The sequence below is a fragment of the Emydura macquarii genome, unplaced genomic scaffold, assembly GCF_026122565.2.
Source record: "Emydura macquarii macquarii isolate MOO-44397 ecotype Brisbane River unplaced genomic scaffold, CSIRO-AGI_Emac_v2 contig_2897, whole genome shotgun sequence".
NCBI lineage: Eukaryota > Metazoa > Chordata > Testudines > Chelidae > Emydura > Emydura macquarii.
In genome coordinates this window covers 37458673-37475487 of record NW_027133034.1, presented here as the reverse complement: position 1 = coordinate 37475487, position 16815 = coordinate 37458673, and the positions used below count along the sequence as shown (strand labels likewise).

The 16815-nt window shown below is 38.1% G+C and overlaps 1 protein-coding gene across 1 annotated transcript in view; it reads right to left on the bottom strand.

Annotated features, from left to right (window-relative positions):
• Positions 1–16815, bottom strand: part of KIAA0825 (KIAA0825 ortholog) — a 284840-nt gene that overhangs the window by 178130 nt on the left and 89895 nt on the right. The window contains exons 12-14 of the mRNA XM_067568905.1: positions 14033–14146; positions 4617–4756; positions 1327–1515 (exon numbers count right to left, since the gene is read on the bottom strand). Of these exons, the coding sequence (XP_067425006.1) occupies positions 1327–1515; positions 4617–4756; positions 14033–14146 (443 nt within the window). The remainder of the gene's footprint in view (positions 1–1326; positions 1516–4616; positions 4757–14032; positions 14147–16815) is intronic.

The window sequence follows — 16815 nt, the reverse complement described above, 5'->3', positions numbered from 1 at the left end:
ACCTGAATAGAGAAAGGAGAGAGGAAGCAGTAGGGAAGATGTGGCCATTGTAGCTTTAGCCTAGGGAGTGACTGGGGATGATGTAGCAGGAAAACTGAGCCACAGTGATTGGAAGTGTAGCTCAACATTCTTGGAAGCAGTTGCTGAACATGCCTTGGTGAGACAAGTGGGAGGTAATGCAAAGTGGGCATGCTGGAGCAGTAATTTTATAAGTGCAGGAGCTACAGAGTTATATGGGAGCTGAGGGTTGGTTCCTTTGGTCTTTTAGGTGCTATATCTTAGGTCAGGGAAATTTGAATAGCATATTCTGTCTGATTGATAAAAGATGGTGTTACTGACAGCATGGACTTCTTACTTCTTTTTGTTATCTACTCTCTCCTCTTATTTCCCTCTCACCTTTTCTTCTTTTCTTTTGTATTATATCATCTCTCTCCTCTTTAATTTTTCTATTGTTCTCTTTTTCCCATTGTGTGTCTATTCTTTCATTCCCTTAGTTTTTTGGGGGAATGGAGGCTTCCACACAACTTAACTCTCCTTCACCTGTTCGGGTCTGCTAAAGGGCTTCGTCCCACCTTTTTTTACCTGTCCAGGAGGTAAAATGTCTGCCTCCAACCCCCTCTCAGTCTTATCCGCCATCCCATGAACCTCCTTGAAGTTTCTGTTGATCCCCACCTCTCTTCCTTCTTTGAAACCCAACAGCCTCTCTGCCTTTCTTCTTCTCCTCTCCCTCTGTGCCTCAGGCTATCCCCTCTCCCATGCAGCTCACTCACTCTTGGGGAGCTGAGCACCTCTACCCCCTTGATAGTCATTACCCTCTTTATCATCTCTCTCTCGGATCCCCACCGACTGTCTTTACCCCAGTGGCAGTCCCCCTTTTTCTTTACCCCTCGTCACCCCTCTTCAAAAGTTAGGGGTGAAAGTGTGGTGCTGGTATCTATGTTAAACAGGAAGGAACAGAGAAACTAATCATTCAGCAGTTACAGGAGCTTTTTTCTGCTTGCTGCCTGGGTCCTCCCATATTTGGAACAACCCCTGCCCACCATGATCAGAGGCAGACACTTTTGAAAATTGGGTTCCCACTGTACCACATTTTTCTGCAACCAAAAATACTGTGTCCATCAAGATTTCCACTTTTTCTACAATCCCTTGATGAGGTATTAGACTGCAAAAGTTCCTAGTATGATTTTTCAAGATCCTTCAATTTTAATATGATTTTAAGGTAACCTTCCATAATTTGGAGCAACTTATTAAAATAAAAACGAATATCAGTATATATCTCAAAATGAACAAGACTTTAAATGCTTATTCCACTAATTGTTTTCATACCTGACATATTGTATAAGCAATCCCATAGTTGCTCTTTTTCCATGTAGCTCTCAAGAACACTACCAAGTGATTTGGATGACAAAGTGCAATAGGATAACACCGTAAATATTGCTTCAGTCAAACTAGGCTCTTTATTATTTATCTGATTTATGCAGGAAGTCTGTTCATTACATTCTGATACTTCAGTTTCTTGAAAATAAATAAAATATTGGTTAGTACAATTACCAATGAATTCCAGTCATGGAAATAAAAGGTGTCAATCAAAACAAACTGAAAACTGTATATGAACTATATTTCAAAACACAATACCACTTACAAACACTGAAATCTTTCACATGATAACATTTGATTGGTTATGTCTGCTTAAGTTATATGTAGTCATTAAAAATAGCAGAAATACTTTTAAAATAAAAATACAGTATATGCCTACTTTAATTCAAAATACATTCAAAACATAATTAAAATGTGATTATTTACTGTGCATAAATTAAAACGGCAGGGATTAAAACAGTGCTATTTCTGTAAGAGTTTTAATTGCTATCAACAAACTTTACTCATCAATTGGGTAATTTCCATTATCATTATATTAATAAAACGAAATAATATAAAACAATTGATTAATATCCAAATCAAATGACATGACAGTTGCAGACCTCTCCCAAACACTAAAGTTTTGTTTTGTAATTTCTTGTGATAATGAAAAATAATAATTTCTCCAAATCAAAATCTCAGGCCAATATTTTCAAAAGTGGGAGAAGAAAAAGTCGCAAAGGAGAAGTTAGGAAATCCTGCCTAATTCCTCAATCCAGTTGAGGTGAAAAATATCTGAATTCTTCTGTGAGATAGGGGGCATTTCTGAAATTCAGTTCCATCTTTTCTTTGATTATTAAATGCTCAGTCACCTAAAGCGGCTTAAAAATCACCAGATTTTTAAAAATAATAAATGTTGAATCTATTTATTTGTTTTCTAGGTTTTGAATCCTTAGGGTTTATACTTTGACGCTTTTATCCACAACCATGAGAGTTAGAAACTTACTTTTAAAATATGGAAACTTAGATTTTTATGTGTTCACATGATTCCAACATCAAATATTGAGAGAGACTCAATGAGAGTCACAGCTCCATCTACTCTCCGCCCTTCTCCCATTTTGGAGAACTGCTGATATTTTGGATGTTTCTTACACAGGCCACACAAGCACAGGAGAAGCATCTTAATCCTTCCACCCATACCTAGGAATTATTTTGGGGAAGTGCTATGGCCTGTGTTATACAGCAGGTCAGACTAGATGATCACAATGGTCCATTCTGGCCTTGGAATCTATGAAAAACCACATAGCCACATAATAGGAATGGGGACTACAATCTAGCCCTATGTATTTGTACAATGCCTAGCATAATGAGCACAATGGCACTATGATGATACAAATAATCATCAACCCTCTTTTCCCAAATACATGTGAAACATATAAGCACTTCTTTAAATGTAATTTATGTTGACATATTTTTTAGTTTTTGAGCATAAGAGAAGGAAAAAGTTGAGAAATGTTGTCCTTTTTTTTCTCTTTAGAAATTCTGTATCACCCATGCTATGAAGTTAAATTTCAGGTAGTTTGTGGTCAGTTATGCAAATTACTCCAAAATCCAGAATTAAAATATGCTTGTCTTTTAACTGCTTAAATATATCACTGTGAATGAATACATTAATAAACACTACTTCTGATGAAATACGTATTCATGTATATTAGTGTAAGTTTTGGGCTGCACTAAGAACAATCAAAATCTGCTGTCTTTGCTATGACCAAGAAATAGCTCTTGATAATTTTAGATTACTTTATACAGAAAACCAGATCAATCACATGTCTACAAATATGTAAAATTATCAAGAGTGTATCAGTTTGCCCAAAGAGTTTTATGTGCAGAAGTTGACTGTTTGAAATGCTGTTTGAGAAATGTGTTTTGTTGACCCATATAATATACTATTTTATAGCACTCCATGTTTCTTTCATATAAAATATCAAATTTGTAATGTAAAGAATGGGGTCAGTTTTACCAGCACATATTTAATCAAACAGAAATTACTATAGATGAAAAAGACTATTGTAGGTTTCAATGTTATGTAAAACAACAGTTCATCAATATTATTGTAGTTAATATAGTTCTACAGCATATACAAACAACATAATTTCTAACTCTCAGAAGCATATATTCCTCTGAAGCTCAAGGGACTGGTCACTCAATAGATTAATAAATTCTGTCACTTCATTCTTGTGATAATTGAAACAGCTAATAAAATTCAATAGTGGATAACACCAGGGTAAGAATATTATCCTGATCAAACATTTGTCAGTCTTTGTAAAAGATGACAGGTATTTGAATAGGTAAGTGAATGCAGTTCAGCACTCAATAAAAAGCATGACAGAAGTTGAAGCAATGTTGTGCTTCTGACAAATGTAAGACCACTTTAAAATGATAGAACTAAATTATGTTATGTTTAATAATATGTGGACCTAATATTTTCTGTTTGATAAGTAATGAGAAATCCCTTTGCAACAGAATGATAAAAACTGATTTTAACAACAGAATATAGTTCAATATTACTGCAAACATTATTCCAAATCAGTAACTACACCATAAACTATTCAGCAATTTGATTCCTTTATTTGAAAGCTACTAAAGTGTTAGATGTGATAATAATGTTTATTGTTTTCCAAAAGAAATAGAACAATAAAATATGAAAGCCTGTGTAGAACCATGCTTCCACTTGCTTTCCTTTTCTCTCATAATTACATATCTGTAACTATTAAATATGAGGAAGAACAGTTGCAGTTTACAGTAACATAAACACACACAATTTCTTAAGCAAAATCTCTTAGAAGTTTTTTCAATGTTGAAAGCAAGTAATCCTTTAGAATCCTAACTCAGACTATTTTTCAAGCAAAAGCTATTTAAAGCAGTTTTGATATCAAACTCTGATAAGTTCAAATTCATTAATTTATTCTGAAAAGCAAACTGATTTGAAGTTGTGATAGTAGTCTATCAAAATGCTATCTGCCTTCAAAATACGAATATTCAGATTGACTTCAACTTTCTTAAAAAGTGATAAAGATTTATTTTTCCTCTGTTCCCCCACCCTTTCAATATTTGTCCCAGTGCTAACTGGATGACTACTGATGCCCGCAATTGGTTGGCATCCTTCCATCAATATTCAAATAGTGAAAAATGTAGCAAAGCTCAAAAATATATGTGTGTTTTCTCACTGCCATTCTTACAAACAAAGCACAAATACTTACTTGAACTTCTCAATAAAATTTTCACTAAAAGATAATCATGCTGTAGCAGTGTTTCCAAAAGCAAGTTCCAATTACAATACGGTTGGGATAAGAGCAGTTTCAGTTGACCCTGGGCTGCCATTTCTCCGGTTGATGGAGTCCTTTCAAAATGTAAGATAAAGAGAGAATAATGTAGTTAATTTATCTATGAAATTAATAGCCTTAAAGTGCAGATGTAATGCTAACTCCTTTAAATGTCAATTCCTCCCAGATTACTCAGAAAATGCTTTCATGCTTGCTTACTTTAAGGCTGCTCAGGGAAGGAATTACATTTAATCTCAACTAGCTAAAAGCAAATTAACATTTGGTAGTCTGCCAAATTTATAACTGATACAAAGTAACCTCACTTATCTCTTTCGTGGAACCATGTATGTCCTTGTTCCATGAGGCAAAAATGAATTTTCTTGTGCTTGAATAAATTTGAGATTACTATATTTTAGTTCAGTATTACATTAATTGTTTAGCACAAAGCTATAAAATAACAGAAATCAAGTATAAGAAGTGGATAAATAACAAAACCAATGAAAATGCTAAAAGGAGTATATAATGGGGTGCCAGAGGAGCTGAGCTTTCAATGTAAAGAATATTTTTCCAAGTCCTGCAAAATTCACATGAAAAATTAGATTGCCCTAATAAATAGAATGCCAGCAAAGGGCTCTGGGTAGAGACAGTGGTTCAAATGTGAGTTCATTTGGTCACAGATTTTTGACATACAACCCTTTAAAATTACCTGTTTTAAAATGGTTAGATTTGGGGGTTTTGTTTTCCCCCCACAAAGCTGGGGAAAATATTATGGTCAGGATCCAAACAAATTTACATCTCAGGATTTAACCTGAGCTCAGCTCATGAACACCACCAAGAGCCAGCTTCAAAATGCAAAACTTAAAAAGTTACTTGATTTTGATTCTGATTATACAATGCGATGCACCAAACTGCTGCAAGTAACTTCCCAGATTGGAGCTGTCACCACCTTCCCCACTCTCCCTGCCCCATCAGACCCCAACAGTGTACCCAGAGGGCACAGGGAGCTCCTCCAGCAGCTGCACAAACCAAATATGCTGCATTCCACAACCCCCACTCTATTTGTGGCTGGCTGTCCCACCCTCTCTGCCTACTCATTTGCCCTCTCCAGGACTCCTCGGACAATCCTGGCTCCCCGAGGCCAAGAAAAGGGCACAGAAATGGGGAGAAATGAAGCAGGAGCAGAGTATGGAAAACAGCAAGTCCCTGCTCTGCAGAATCATACTGATGATTGTAAAGTGATAGCTGCAGGCTCTATATTGCTTGCAGGATCCCTCTCCCCACCAAATGCTCTTCCTACAGATATGACTCCATTACATATACAGGGGGAGGAGCAGGAGCAGAACTGGAACGGTAGCCATGCTGAGCTCCTGTAGCATGTGCAGCTCCCAGCCTATTATAAACAGAGTGGAGCTGGTAGCTGTACTATCCTTCAGCTCCTCCCCCCGCTTCTTCTTCTGGCCCCTTCTAACCGACAGGACTGGGAAGTGGAGTTGTTAGCTGAGGTGCTATCCCAATCCTGCTCCACCTGTTGCTGCCACAACCGAGGAGGCTGCAGGAGGCAACAACCTAGGAGCTTTGTCCCCAAGAGTCTTGCATTTCATAGCTCTTCCCCTCTGCCTGACCCCCTCCAACAGAGCAGGAACAACGGTGGGGTCAGCATAGGGGCTGTCAAACTATTACAATGAAATGCTGCCGTTTTTAATTTTTAAAATGGGATGTTCAATGAGGGTATTTTTCTTTGGTTGTTTTTTTATTTTATTTTTGTCCTTTTGTTTTGAAGTTTGACATAAAATGTAGGTTTCAGAGGAAAAACACACACACAGTCCCAGCCTTGCTGCTGCTGGCTGCAGAGTAGTGAAGCGCATCCCCAGGACCTGGGGTGCGGTGTGCTCCAGGACCCACTGGGGATCCATTATCCCCACTGCATCCCTGAAGGCAGGGATAAGGGACCCCCAGGAGGCTGTGAGAAAGTTTTAGGTCTGGCTCACACTCACTGCCCTGACAGTGCACATTGCCTTGGCACCCCTGCACGCATAGCCCCAGGGAGGGCAAGGGGGCCCAGGAGCAAGGGCCAGAGAGTGGAATGAGAGCAAGCAACTACCATCCTGGGAGGGAGAACAGCAGAGCTCCCAGCTCAGTATTGCCATTGATCTCCAACACCCTAGCTGCTCCCCCTCCCTGCAGGGCAGCTACTTGGTCCCTACTATGTTCTCTGGACCCTCTGCTCTCCCTGGGGTGTGTGCAGAAACGGGCATCATGTACTGCCAGGACAGAGTGGGAGCCAGCCCCAAAATTTCCCTGCAGCGAGAAGGAGCTGGAGCTGCCACTGCAGGAGACTGAGAAGAAGATTTTGGGCCTGGCTGCCACTTGCTGCCCTGACCGCGTCCCTGAATACGGAGGCCCAGGGAAGGCAGGGGAAGCCCGGGAGCAAGGGCCAGAGTACCAACACCTCAGCAGCCAGGAGCTGCCTCCTGCCTGTCAGCTTTGTTTCCTGCTCTGGACAAGCTCCGTGCAGCAGCAAGGAGAAGCCAGAGCAGGAATGGGAGTGCACTCAGCCAGACAATAATGGTGCTGGCTGCCTGCAATCTCGCTCCTCTGCTGCCGGGAACTCTGGGATACATCCGGAGGATTTCCAGGACTTGAGTCAATTTGGGGCTGAATGCACACAGGAAAGCAATAGGGCTTGGACCCTCAAGTCCTGCAGAGTCCTGGGACCGTAGGTTAGCACAATTGGTGTGTGGACGCAAAGGGGGGTTAGGCTTGAACCCAGGCTGAAGCCTGGGCTTATATTGCTGCGAAGACATACCCTTAGTCTGACCTCAATAGTATGCAAGGCTTCAGAACAAATTGTGAAGGAAAGAATAATTAAATTCATAGAGATAAATGGTAAAGGGGATGAAATGCAACATGGATTTTACCAAAGGTAGATCATGCCAGACTAACCTAATTTCCTTCTTTGAGAAAATAACAGATTTTTTAGATAAGGGAATTCCAAAGACTTAATATACTTGGACTTCTGCAAAGTATGTGACATGGTACCACATGGGAAATTATGAGTTAAACTAGGGAATATGGGGATCAATACAAGGTTTGTAAAGTTGATAAGGAACTGGCTAAAAGGGAGAAATTAACAGGTTGTGCTGGAAGGTAAATTATTAGTCTGGAGGAAGGTTACTAGTGGAGTTCCTCAAGGATCGGTCCTGGAACTAACCTTATTCAATATTTTATTAATGACAATGGCACAAAAAGTAGCAGTGTGGCAATGAAATTTGCTGATGATAAAAAGTTGGGAGATATTGTCAATACAGAGGAGAATCAGAATATTATACAGGAAAATGTGGATGACCTAGAATTGTGGAGTGACAGAAGTGGCATGAAATTCAATAGTACAAAGTACAATTTCTGTCACAAGCTGGGGGCTCTTCAGTTGGAAGCAACAGAGAAGGAGAGAGAGAGGGTGTGTGGATTGATCACAGGATAACTATGAGTCACTAATATGATGCAGCTATGAAAAAGGCAAATTCGATTCTAGCATGTATTAAATGTGAGGCATTTCCAGTAGAGAAGTGTTAATGCCATTGTACAAGGCACTGGTAAGACCCCATTTGGAATACTATGTAAATTCTGGCCACCCATGTTCAAGAAAGATGAATTCAAACTGGAAAAGGTGCAGAGATGTTCCTATGGCCATGGCTGGAGATGGGACACTGGTGGGGTAGGCCTGGGCTCTGAAGTGGCACCAAGCATTCTCTCTCTCGGTTGCTTGGCTGGCTGATTCTTGCTCATATGCTTAGAGTCAAATTGATCACTATATGTGGGGTCAGGAAGGAATTTTCCTCCACGTGAGATTGGCAGTGATCATGGGTTTTTACACTTCCATCTGCAGCATGTGCAGGCTACTTGCCAGAATTATCTGGGTATATCTCACTTAATTATTTCCCAGCCATTGCTGCACCTCAGTCTCTCCTATTCTCTCTCTGCAGCACATAATAGTTTAATCTCCTGTGGGCTGTAATACTGTGGTCTAATTTTCAGTTGTTGGGTTTGTCGTGAGGGTGCTGGGTAGTGTTGGTGGCATGTGATGTATAGGAGGTCAGACTAGATGATCTGATGATCCCTTCTGGCCTTAAGCTCTATGACACCACTTAGGTTTAATTTCTGACTAACCAGTTTTGGTTAACTGATTTTGGCCTCACACTGTGTTATTTACCAAACATGATTGCAACACAGTCCTTGAATTATATCAGCAGGCCTTTTTGTTTGGGCTTATTCAGCCTTTTTTTTCTCACTTTTACACCTTTTCCTATCAGCATCTATTATTAGAAATTATTGTGACTTCTTACGAACTTTCACTACAATTAGGGTATATGTGTTGGTCCAATTGTTACAACAGGTCCCCACCTTTCCCTTCTCTGTCAGAGTTGTTCAGCTCCGACAAAGAAGTAGTCCTTTTGACAATGATCCCTGAATCGACACAGGGATCACTGAAAAACTTCATTTTAGAAAACCCAGTTCTTCTGTAAAGATGGACCTCTTCATGTGAATGTTCACAAATAGCCATTTAAAAAGGCACAAATATGACTGAATCAAACAGCCATTCAGAATCCAAAATGAATGATCACAAATGTTTTTTCTTCAGTAATTGACTAGCTCTACCATTAAGATTTTATTACATTATGGAGCCTCCTAGTATTGACTCCATAGTTAAGGTTGAGTTCTAAAATGGGCTTAGAATGGAGCATAAAATCTTGCTTTTCTCTAAAGTAAATATCTTCTTGATGTAAAATTCCACAAAGTGTTAGTTTTTATGGCCTCTGAATTTTTTATGTAGATTTTATTTTATTTCTATTCATAATTTTTAGAAGAAACTCTCTGAAACTGGGTTCTGAATGAAATCTGTCCTTGGCAGTCTTACCTTTCATTGTTGACTTGACTTTAAAAAAAAACCAAAAATACCCACCAAGATTGTTTTTTGACAAAAAATGTGCTTTTAAAAAACATCAAATTTTCAGCCATTACACTTATTCATTTGAGCCAAGACTGTAAGCTCCAGCAACTGATGACTAAGAAAGTTTATTCACTGTGCATGTAAACTTTAAACACATAAATTTTACATGCACCAGTGCATTAACTCCTTATGCACCAGCGCAAAACCTATACACGTATAAACTTTATGTGCTAGTGCACACACAAAACCTTCTCTACCAGAGAAAACCTTCTCACCAGGAGCTACACTTTTCTATTAGATTGTATCCTGCAAAGGAGAAGGATTTATGTGTAACTGAACTTAAATATTACGTGCCATTTATGTGCAGCAGCTGGCACATAACCCAGAAGACTTGCTGATGGAAAAAAAATCTTTGTCAGCTGCTGCACTTCTACCTCATGGGTCTGCCACTGCCTATTCCTCATTCTCCTGCCTCATCAGTCAACTCTCCATCTTCACTTGAGCATTAAAACTCAGAAATGAATGCACCAAAACCTCTGTTGTTCAGTCATGGTTACTACACAGATAGTATACCTGTCCAAACCCACAAAAGCATGGAAATGAAAAGTTTTACTCTATTCTACACAGGCTTCTATACTGTGCTTATCACTGTAGTATCTTAAGCACATAACAGTACGTTCACTCTACTTCTTAACTCACAGGCACACACCTGCTCTTACCATTGCCACAAAAAATATTTGCCTCAAATCAAGTACTGTAACTGTAAGTCTGCCTCCCATAACCCTCTTCACCAAATTCTCCCACAGCCCAAAACACCATTATGCCAAACAAATAGTATTGGAATTTAGTAAAGGGGTATTTTGAGGGGGCGGCATTATGATTGCACTGCACTGTCTGTGGTGTACGGTAACTGTGAGAATGGTGCGTGGGTGTGGGTGGAAAAATAATGTTAGGTGACTTCATTGTCATTTTCATGCTTTGGTGAGTTTGTGTCAGATGTGTTGTGTGTGTCCTAACGGTAACTGATTGTATGTGTGTATATATGTATTATATATATATATTTGTAATTTATATACCAGGGTGGCCAGCTGTGGCTTGTGAGCCTCATGCGGCTCTTTTACAGTTAAAGTGCGGCTCACAGAGCCCTCTATGCCCCCACCCCAATTCTCTGCCTAGCAGAGCTTCTGCCCTGCAGCAGGGTGGTGGAGCTAAAGGATTCTGCCCAGCAGGGAGAGTGGCATCAGCAGGTCAGTAAGTTTGGCCACCCCGATACAAACAATATATACACACACTTATTCAAATCTTAATACAATTTACAGCAAACAGAAAACCTTGAATAATTTTTACATCCATTAAAATAAATTTTCAGGATTAATCCCTTCCATTTTTAATTACTGTTCTTAAAATGCATTATATTTTATATATACAAGAAGTCTTTAACACATGTATAAAAGCAACAAAGTAGTAATTATATTACAACGTAAAAGTAAGAAAAAACTAGTATTAAGAACATTTAGCATTCTGGCTTAAGTGTAAACTCTATATTTTCATTAATTCAATTAAATTACAATGGCCAGCCTCAGCTGTGTTCATCTTTATAGCTGGCTTTGATATATTTGTACAGCACCCTTTCTACCATTGCTTTACATTGCCCCCAAATGAGAGACATATGAGGTGGTCAGTTGGGTATATGAATAGTAACATTTAAAATTACTTATAATAAATTTAAAAGCCATTTTAGAATATTTGGGTAGAAATAAAGCTTGTCTGTCATTGACCAGATGGGAAGTTATTATGTTGCAATATACTATATACACCAGTTCTTGGCTCTTTAAGCCTCTTGCAAATTGAAATGTACAGTGGTGTGACTCACTCAGAGGAAAAATTAAATGTTGCAGACATTCCCTACAGCCACTAAGCTAGCACCAATAAATGCACTGAGAAGTTTTTGTATTGGACATATGGAGAGGCATATGTTCTCTCATCCTTCTAGCACATGTAGCTGTGAATATAACACTAGCCTCATTAAAAAAGAGACAAAAGGTAAACTATATATAAATATCATACATTTAAATGTTCAGTTTTGTAATAATGGAAGAGAAGGGAAGAGTGATGATTTGAAAATAGTAGAGTTATAACTCTATAAGAAAGCAATTTATGAACCATCAAACCAAATCACTAAAAGAACATAAATATTCATTAAAACAAGTCACTAAATAGTTTGATAAACAAATGTGTTATTTTTTTTTGGAATCTAACATGAAAAATAAACATACAAAATTCAACCTTTTTTATTAGACAAACAGATATTAACAGTGATTATTACTAAAAAAAAAACCCAAAACCAAAAATTAAGTAAAAAAACATGGTATAAATCAGTGTGTCTGTCCGTGTATCTAGAATTCTTAAAATATCGAGCTTTCTCCCACCCAAAGGTTACTTCTAAAAATAAGGTATTTAGAGTACCTTACTGTCAGATTTACACAATTTCTCACTTTCTCATATTTAATTCCAGTATAGATAAGAGCCACCATAAGCAACATACCATACATACATACCGAACATCACTTCCGAGATTAACAAACGTTTCACTTGCATGGACTCTGCATTTTCATGGAAGCACCACCAGGGCAAAATTATAATGATTACTATTAATATTTGTTTTGAGGTAGCACCTAGGGACTCCAGCCATGGATCCAGGCCCCACTGTGCTAGGCACTATACAAACACACTTGTTTTCAACATTGCTATGAATATGAACACAACTCTAGTTAGAAGCTGAAAATTAAGAGGATCAAGATATAGGATACTTTAATACTACAGTTTTCTGTAGTTTGAACACTTTTTTTTTTAACTCTTTATTGTTCATACTTCATACAGATACTGCATAGAGTAAAACTTCCATATACAAATACACTGAGCAAAATATACATAGCAACATTGAGAATTCTCAAAATCTCTCCCTTCTATAAATTGGTGGTGCTTCCATCAAAATGTAGGGTGTTGCACTGAATTTTCTGAGTAGGTGAAAATATTTTGTTGCCAAAGACAAGTACTAAATGTTTTTGGAGTCTGGCCAGATGGATTGTCTCTGTGCAGACGCAGAGGCCTTGCTGCTTATGCAGGATTTTCCTTCTTCTTATCACCCTCCTATTTTCTTGTGCAGGCCTACCATGTAAGTCACTTCCTCAGTGTATAGAGTGATGCATAGATTCCCAAAATTTATATTCTGATCATTTTTGTCCCACACTGTGGCAATACATAAGCCCTGAGTAGCGTTTAAGCAGCTTTATGCCACTCCCCCAGAGCAAAGCTGCCCTAAAGACCATGTGTGAAATCCTGACCCCTGCAGTGAGCGGGAGTTTTGCTAACGATTTAAATGAGGCTTATGTAGGGGGCCACAGGAGGAGCTTCCTTGCATGGGAGGAATCCTTAGGTAGATTAAAGAGACAATAAGGACTGCTACACTACTCCTTCCTCCACCCTGTAAGCAGTATAAGTGTGGTAAGGACATCTCTTTACACTGGTGATCCATGGCATAAGTTACATTGTGGGAACTGGCCAAGAAGCAGGACATCACAAAAGTTTCTCAAAGCTCAGGAACTTGGTATAATCTTCACTGCAGCAGGCCCTTCCATACCAGCTTAATGATTTTAAGAATTGAGCCAGATTCCTTTGCTTTTTCTTGATTATTTTTTAAACATGAAAATATACATTATCAGAATAAATATACAGATTTGCAAACATCTAAATCATGAAACATGAAGTGGAAGGTCTCTTAGAAAATGCTAGGAGTCAAAATAACTTTCTGGGGGGAGAGTGGGCAAGAAGCAAAGAGATTGGGAGAGGATCAACAATGGGTGTGGGAGTACTTTGGGACCAAAATTAGAAAGGGAACGACAGCACAGCTTGTAACATATGCCTTGTGATACTTGTCATTATATGCAGTGACACAAAAACAGAAATTATTCATTTGCTTTTAAATATGTAGCAAGTTCCTAAAAATCAAATATAACCAAGCAGTGAAAAATACTGGCATATTTTTCAATTTGTTATTTAAAAATCAATTCTACTTTTTTGAGCTAGCCCTCATAATTTCCCCCTAAATTAAAAACTATGAAAGTTACACCTGTGTTGAATTCCATGATTATCAACTATTGTATATTTATCCTTTCATTAAAACATGAAATATTGAAAATAATTCAGATATCTAACATAACATAAAGACACTGCTAAACAGCTACATGTTGCAATAAATTCAGAAAATTGCTTATATATTGTTTCAACTGAATTTTAACTGGAATATTTATCCAGGAATACTATCAGCACAACATCCCAGTAATATTTGTCTAATATATTAACTATCCAATATTTTTTCTTATTTATATCAACTAGAGATACTCACATAAGTAAAGAAGGACAAAATGGTGTTATGCAAGATAGCCAGTGTAATGGGTGACTGATATTTGGTTTGGAGAAATCTGACGGAAGTAATTCACCAAAACCATTCTGAAATATCCTGGAAAAATAAATAGTTTTGAGTTAAAAAGACTAAAAATCTCTTTAAGAACAAACACCAGAACTAAAAAGTTGTTTCAGAATTATTTGTTTAACCTCATCCCATTTGATCAGATGTGAAATTTAAAAATATTATTTTATTTCTTTCATACTAGTGCATTTTTTTCAGCTGAGTTTTCTAGATAATTGGCACAGTAATAAAGACAGTAAAACACACTGTTCTATATAGTTATTCTTAAATAGTCTTTTTTTAACATATGGTTATGGGCTGAAAGTAGGTTAAGCAACCAAACTAGGTTACTTTTTTGTCATTAGTTTCCATTATCCTTTTCTTTATAGATAATCAGTAGGGCATGTTATCAACATTATGACTACACTCTGCAGGTACAATACCTTCTGAGATGATGATGACATATCTCCTGCTAGACATGCTACCAACGTATCTACTTTGGATTAAATCAGGCAAATTTGGGGTTAGAATCTTTGGCCATGCTTCACTGGATCAAAACAGATGGAAAGCTGGCTTAAACAAACAGCTGGGGATTCCCACAGGGAATCTATTGGTGTAAAGCTAGCATAGATGACTCTGTGCCACCCATTCATGGCCTTCCCAGTGTAAGGGACATTTTAGAGACAAAAGAGGGTGTTGCCAGATTGCAAGGGGGGGGGGTCCCATTAGTGGTGGCATAAGCCTAAGGTCTATGCCCCTTCGCCTCCCCCATCTCTGAGGTGTGTCAGTACAGCTCCAGCACACTTGAGAGGATGTAGCCCCTTCTCTCCATCCCATCGCTCATGTGGAATTCTGATTTCAAATTTTCACTTTATTTTAATATTTCTTTTTCCTATACACTCTGCTGCATTTTTCTGCATTTTAAACTTTCTCTCTTTGGTCTTTTCTGTTCTTTAAGTAATGGGTGGGAATTTTTAAATGATTTTAGGGCATCAGATGCCTTTGAAAATCCTATTCTATATAATCAGTACTATCTTACAAAATCAGTCATAATAGGTTCATTTTCTTCTTGATGTAACACCATTAAGGCAGATCCTTGTTGCTAAATGCCCTTTGCACTGCTCCAGCAGTGAAAAGACACTTAAAGCCACCTTCAGCAAATATGGGACAGATGACTCTTTGGTTAGCATAAAACTGGCTTTACACCACCTGCTCCCCTAACTAGGCATATGGGACAGAAGGGGTCATACCACAGTTAGGAGGGGCAGACCACTGAGAGGAACATGACTGCTACAGCTGGTATAATTTAGAGAAGCATGTAGGCTGCTTTAAATTACACCACGGCAGTTTCTCCTTCCTCAACTGCATCAAGTGTGAGCTTAGTGTTGCTCAGAATCTGGGAACTGACTTCAATGCAGTTACACCAGGGTGAATTTGGCCCAGTGTATCTAAGGAGAAATTACTTCTACTTTGTTTCAAGTGCTATCAAAATTTCCATAATGTCTCTCTGATTTGAACAAATAGATAATTAATAACTGAAATCATAAATACTCCCACACCATAACTGTGTGTGCATTTTTTAAAAAAAGCCTAGGAAATTGGAAGAAAAGAAGTGAGTGCAGCCAGCACATGGTTTCTGTGTAAACTTTCAAGTTTATTTCAGAATAAAAATGTGGGCTTTAGTGGGGGCAATGGTTAGAGTAAACAATATAACTATTTTAATAGAGTCTCATTTAGTTCACAAATTTTCTTCTACATCATAATAGGAGCTCTCCTGTGATGCTCCAAGTTCACCGGTGATATAATCTTCCGTAATTCTCTAAATTGAAGTGCTGGTTGTTATTGGTAATATTTATTATTTGTATTGCATTAGCCATAGGAACCCCAATTATAGGCCACCAGTCCTATTACTTAATTATACATATCTAGACTTGGGCCTCCTAATCTAGAAAGAAGGATCAGCCCTTCCCTCTAGGGTACTTTATCACGCCAATGTTTTTTGGATTTGGATGTTTTTGTTTGTTTTAAGTTTATCCTATTAAAATTCCTTTTCCCAATCCCTCATGAAATACTTTAGAGGTACAGACATATTTTTGACAAAGCCACGTGACTGCACACATACTTTAAAAAATACCAAGAGGGGAGGTGAACCATAATTCTCATCTTGAATTCCTTAAGAAGAAGGAGCAATTAAATCAATTAAGGCCTACTCTCACTTCAAAACAAGTCAATAGGAGTTTTGCCACTGACTTCAATGTGAGCATGGCCAAGCAACTTTGAGTGGAGAGGGTGGCATGTTCTGAACAGGGTGCACCACAAAGGAGTGAGGGATCATTATAACACTAACATTTAAGTTCCCTCAGTAATACACATGTAGTCTTCTGAAGGCCAAACATAAAGGTAAGGCTGCAAAGTAGATAATGGAAAATAAAAATATGTTCACGAGGAAACCATTAGAAGTTTTAAAATGCTGGCAATGTCCAGGACAAATTCTTACTCTCTCTAGCGGTATCATAATTTTTTTTTTCTAATTTAGCCAAGGAGGCTGCTAAACCTCTTGAAGAATCTGCAGTAATAGGAAATAGCAATTATTTACATTGATGAAAACAGGATTCCCTAATGGAAATCATGATTGATAAAGTCTGGGTAATAATAAGAGGACACATTTTCTCTGCTGATAGTATATGAGCTGTTGGGGAGATTTTTGGAATACAGCAGTT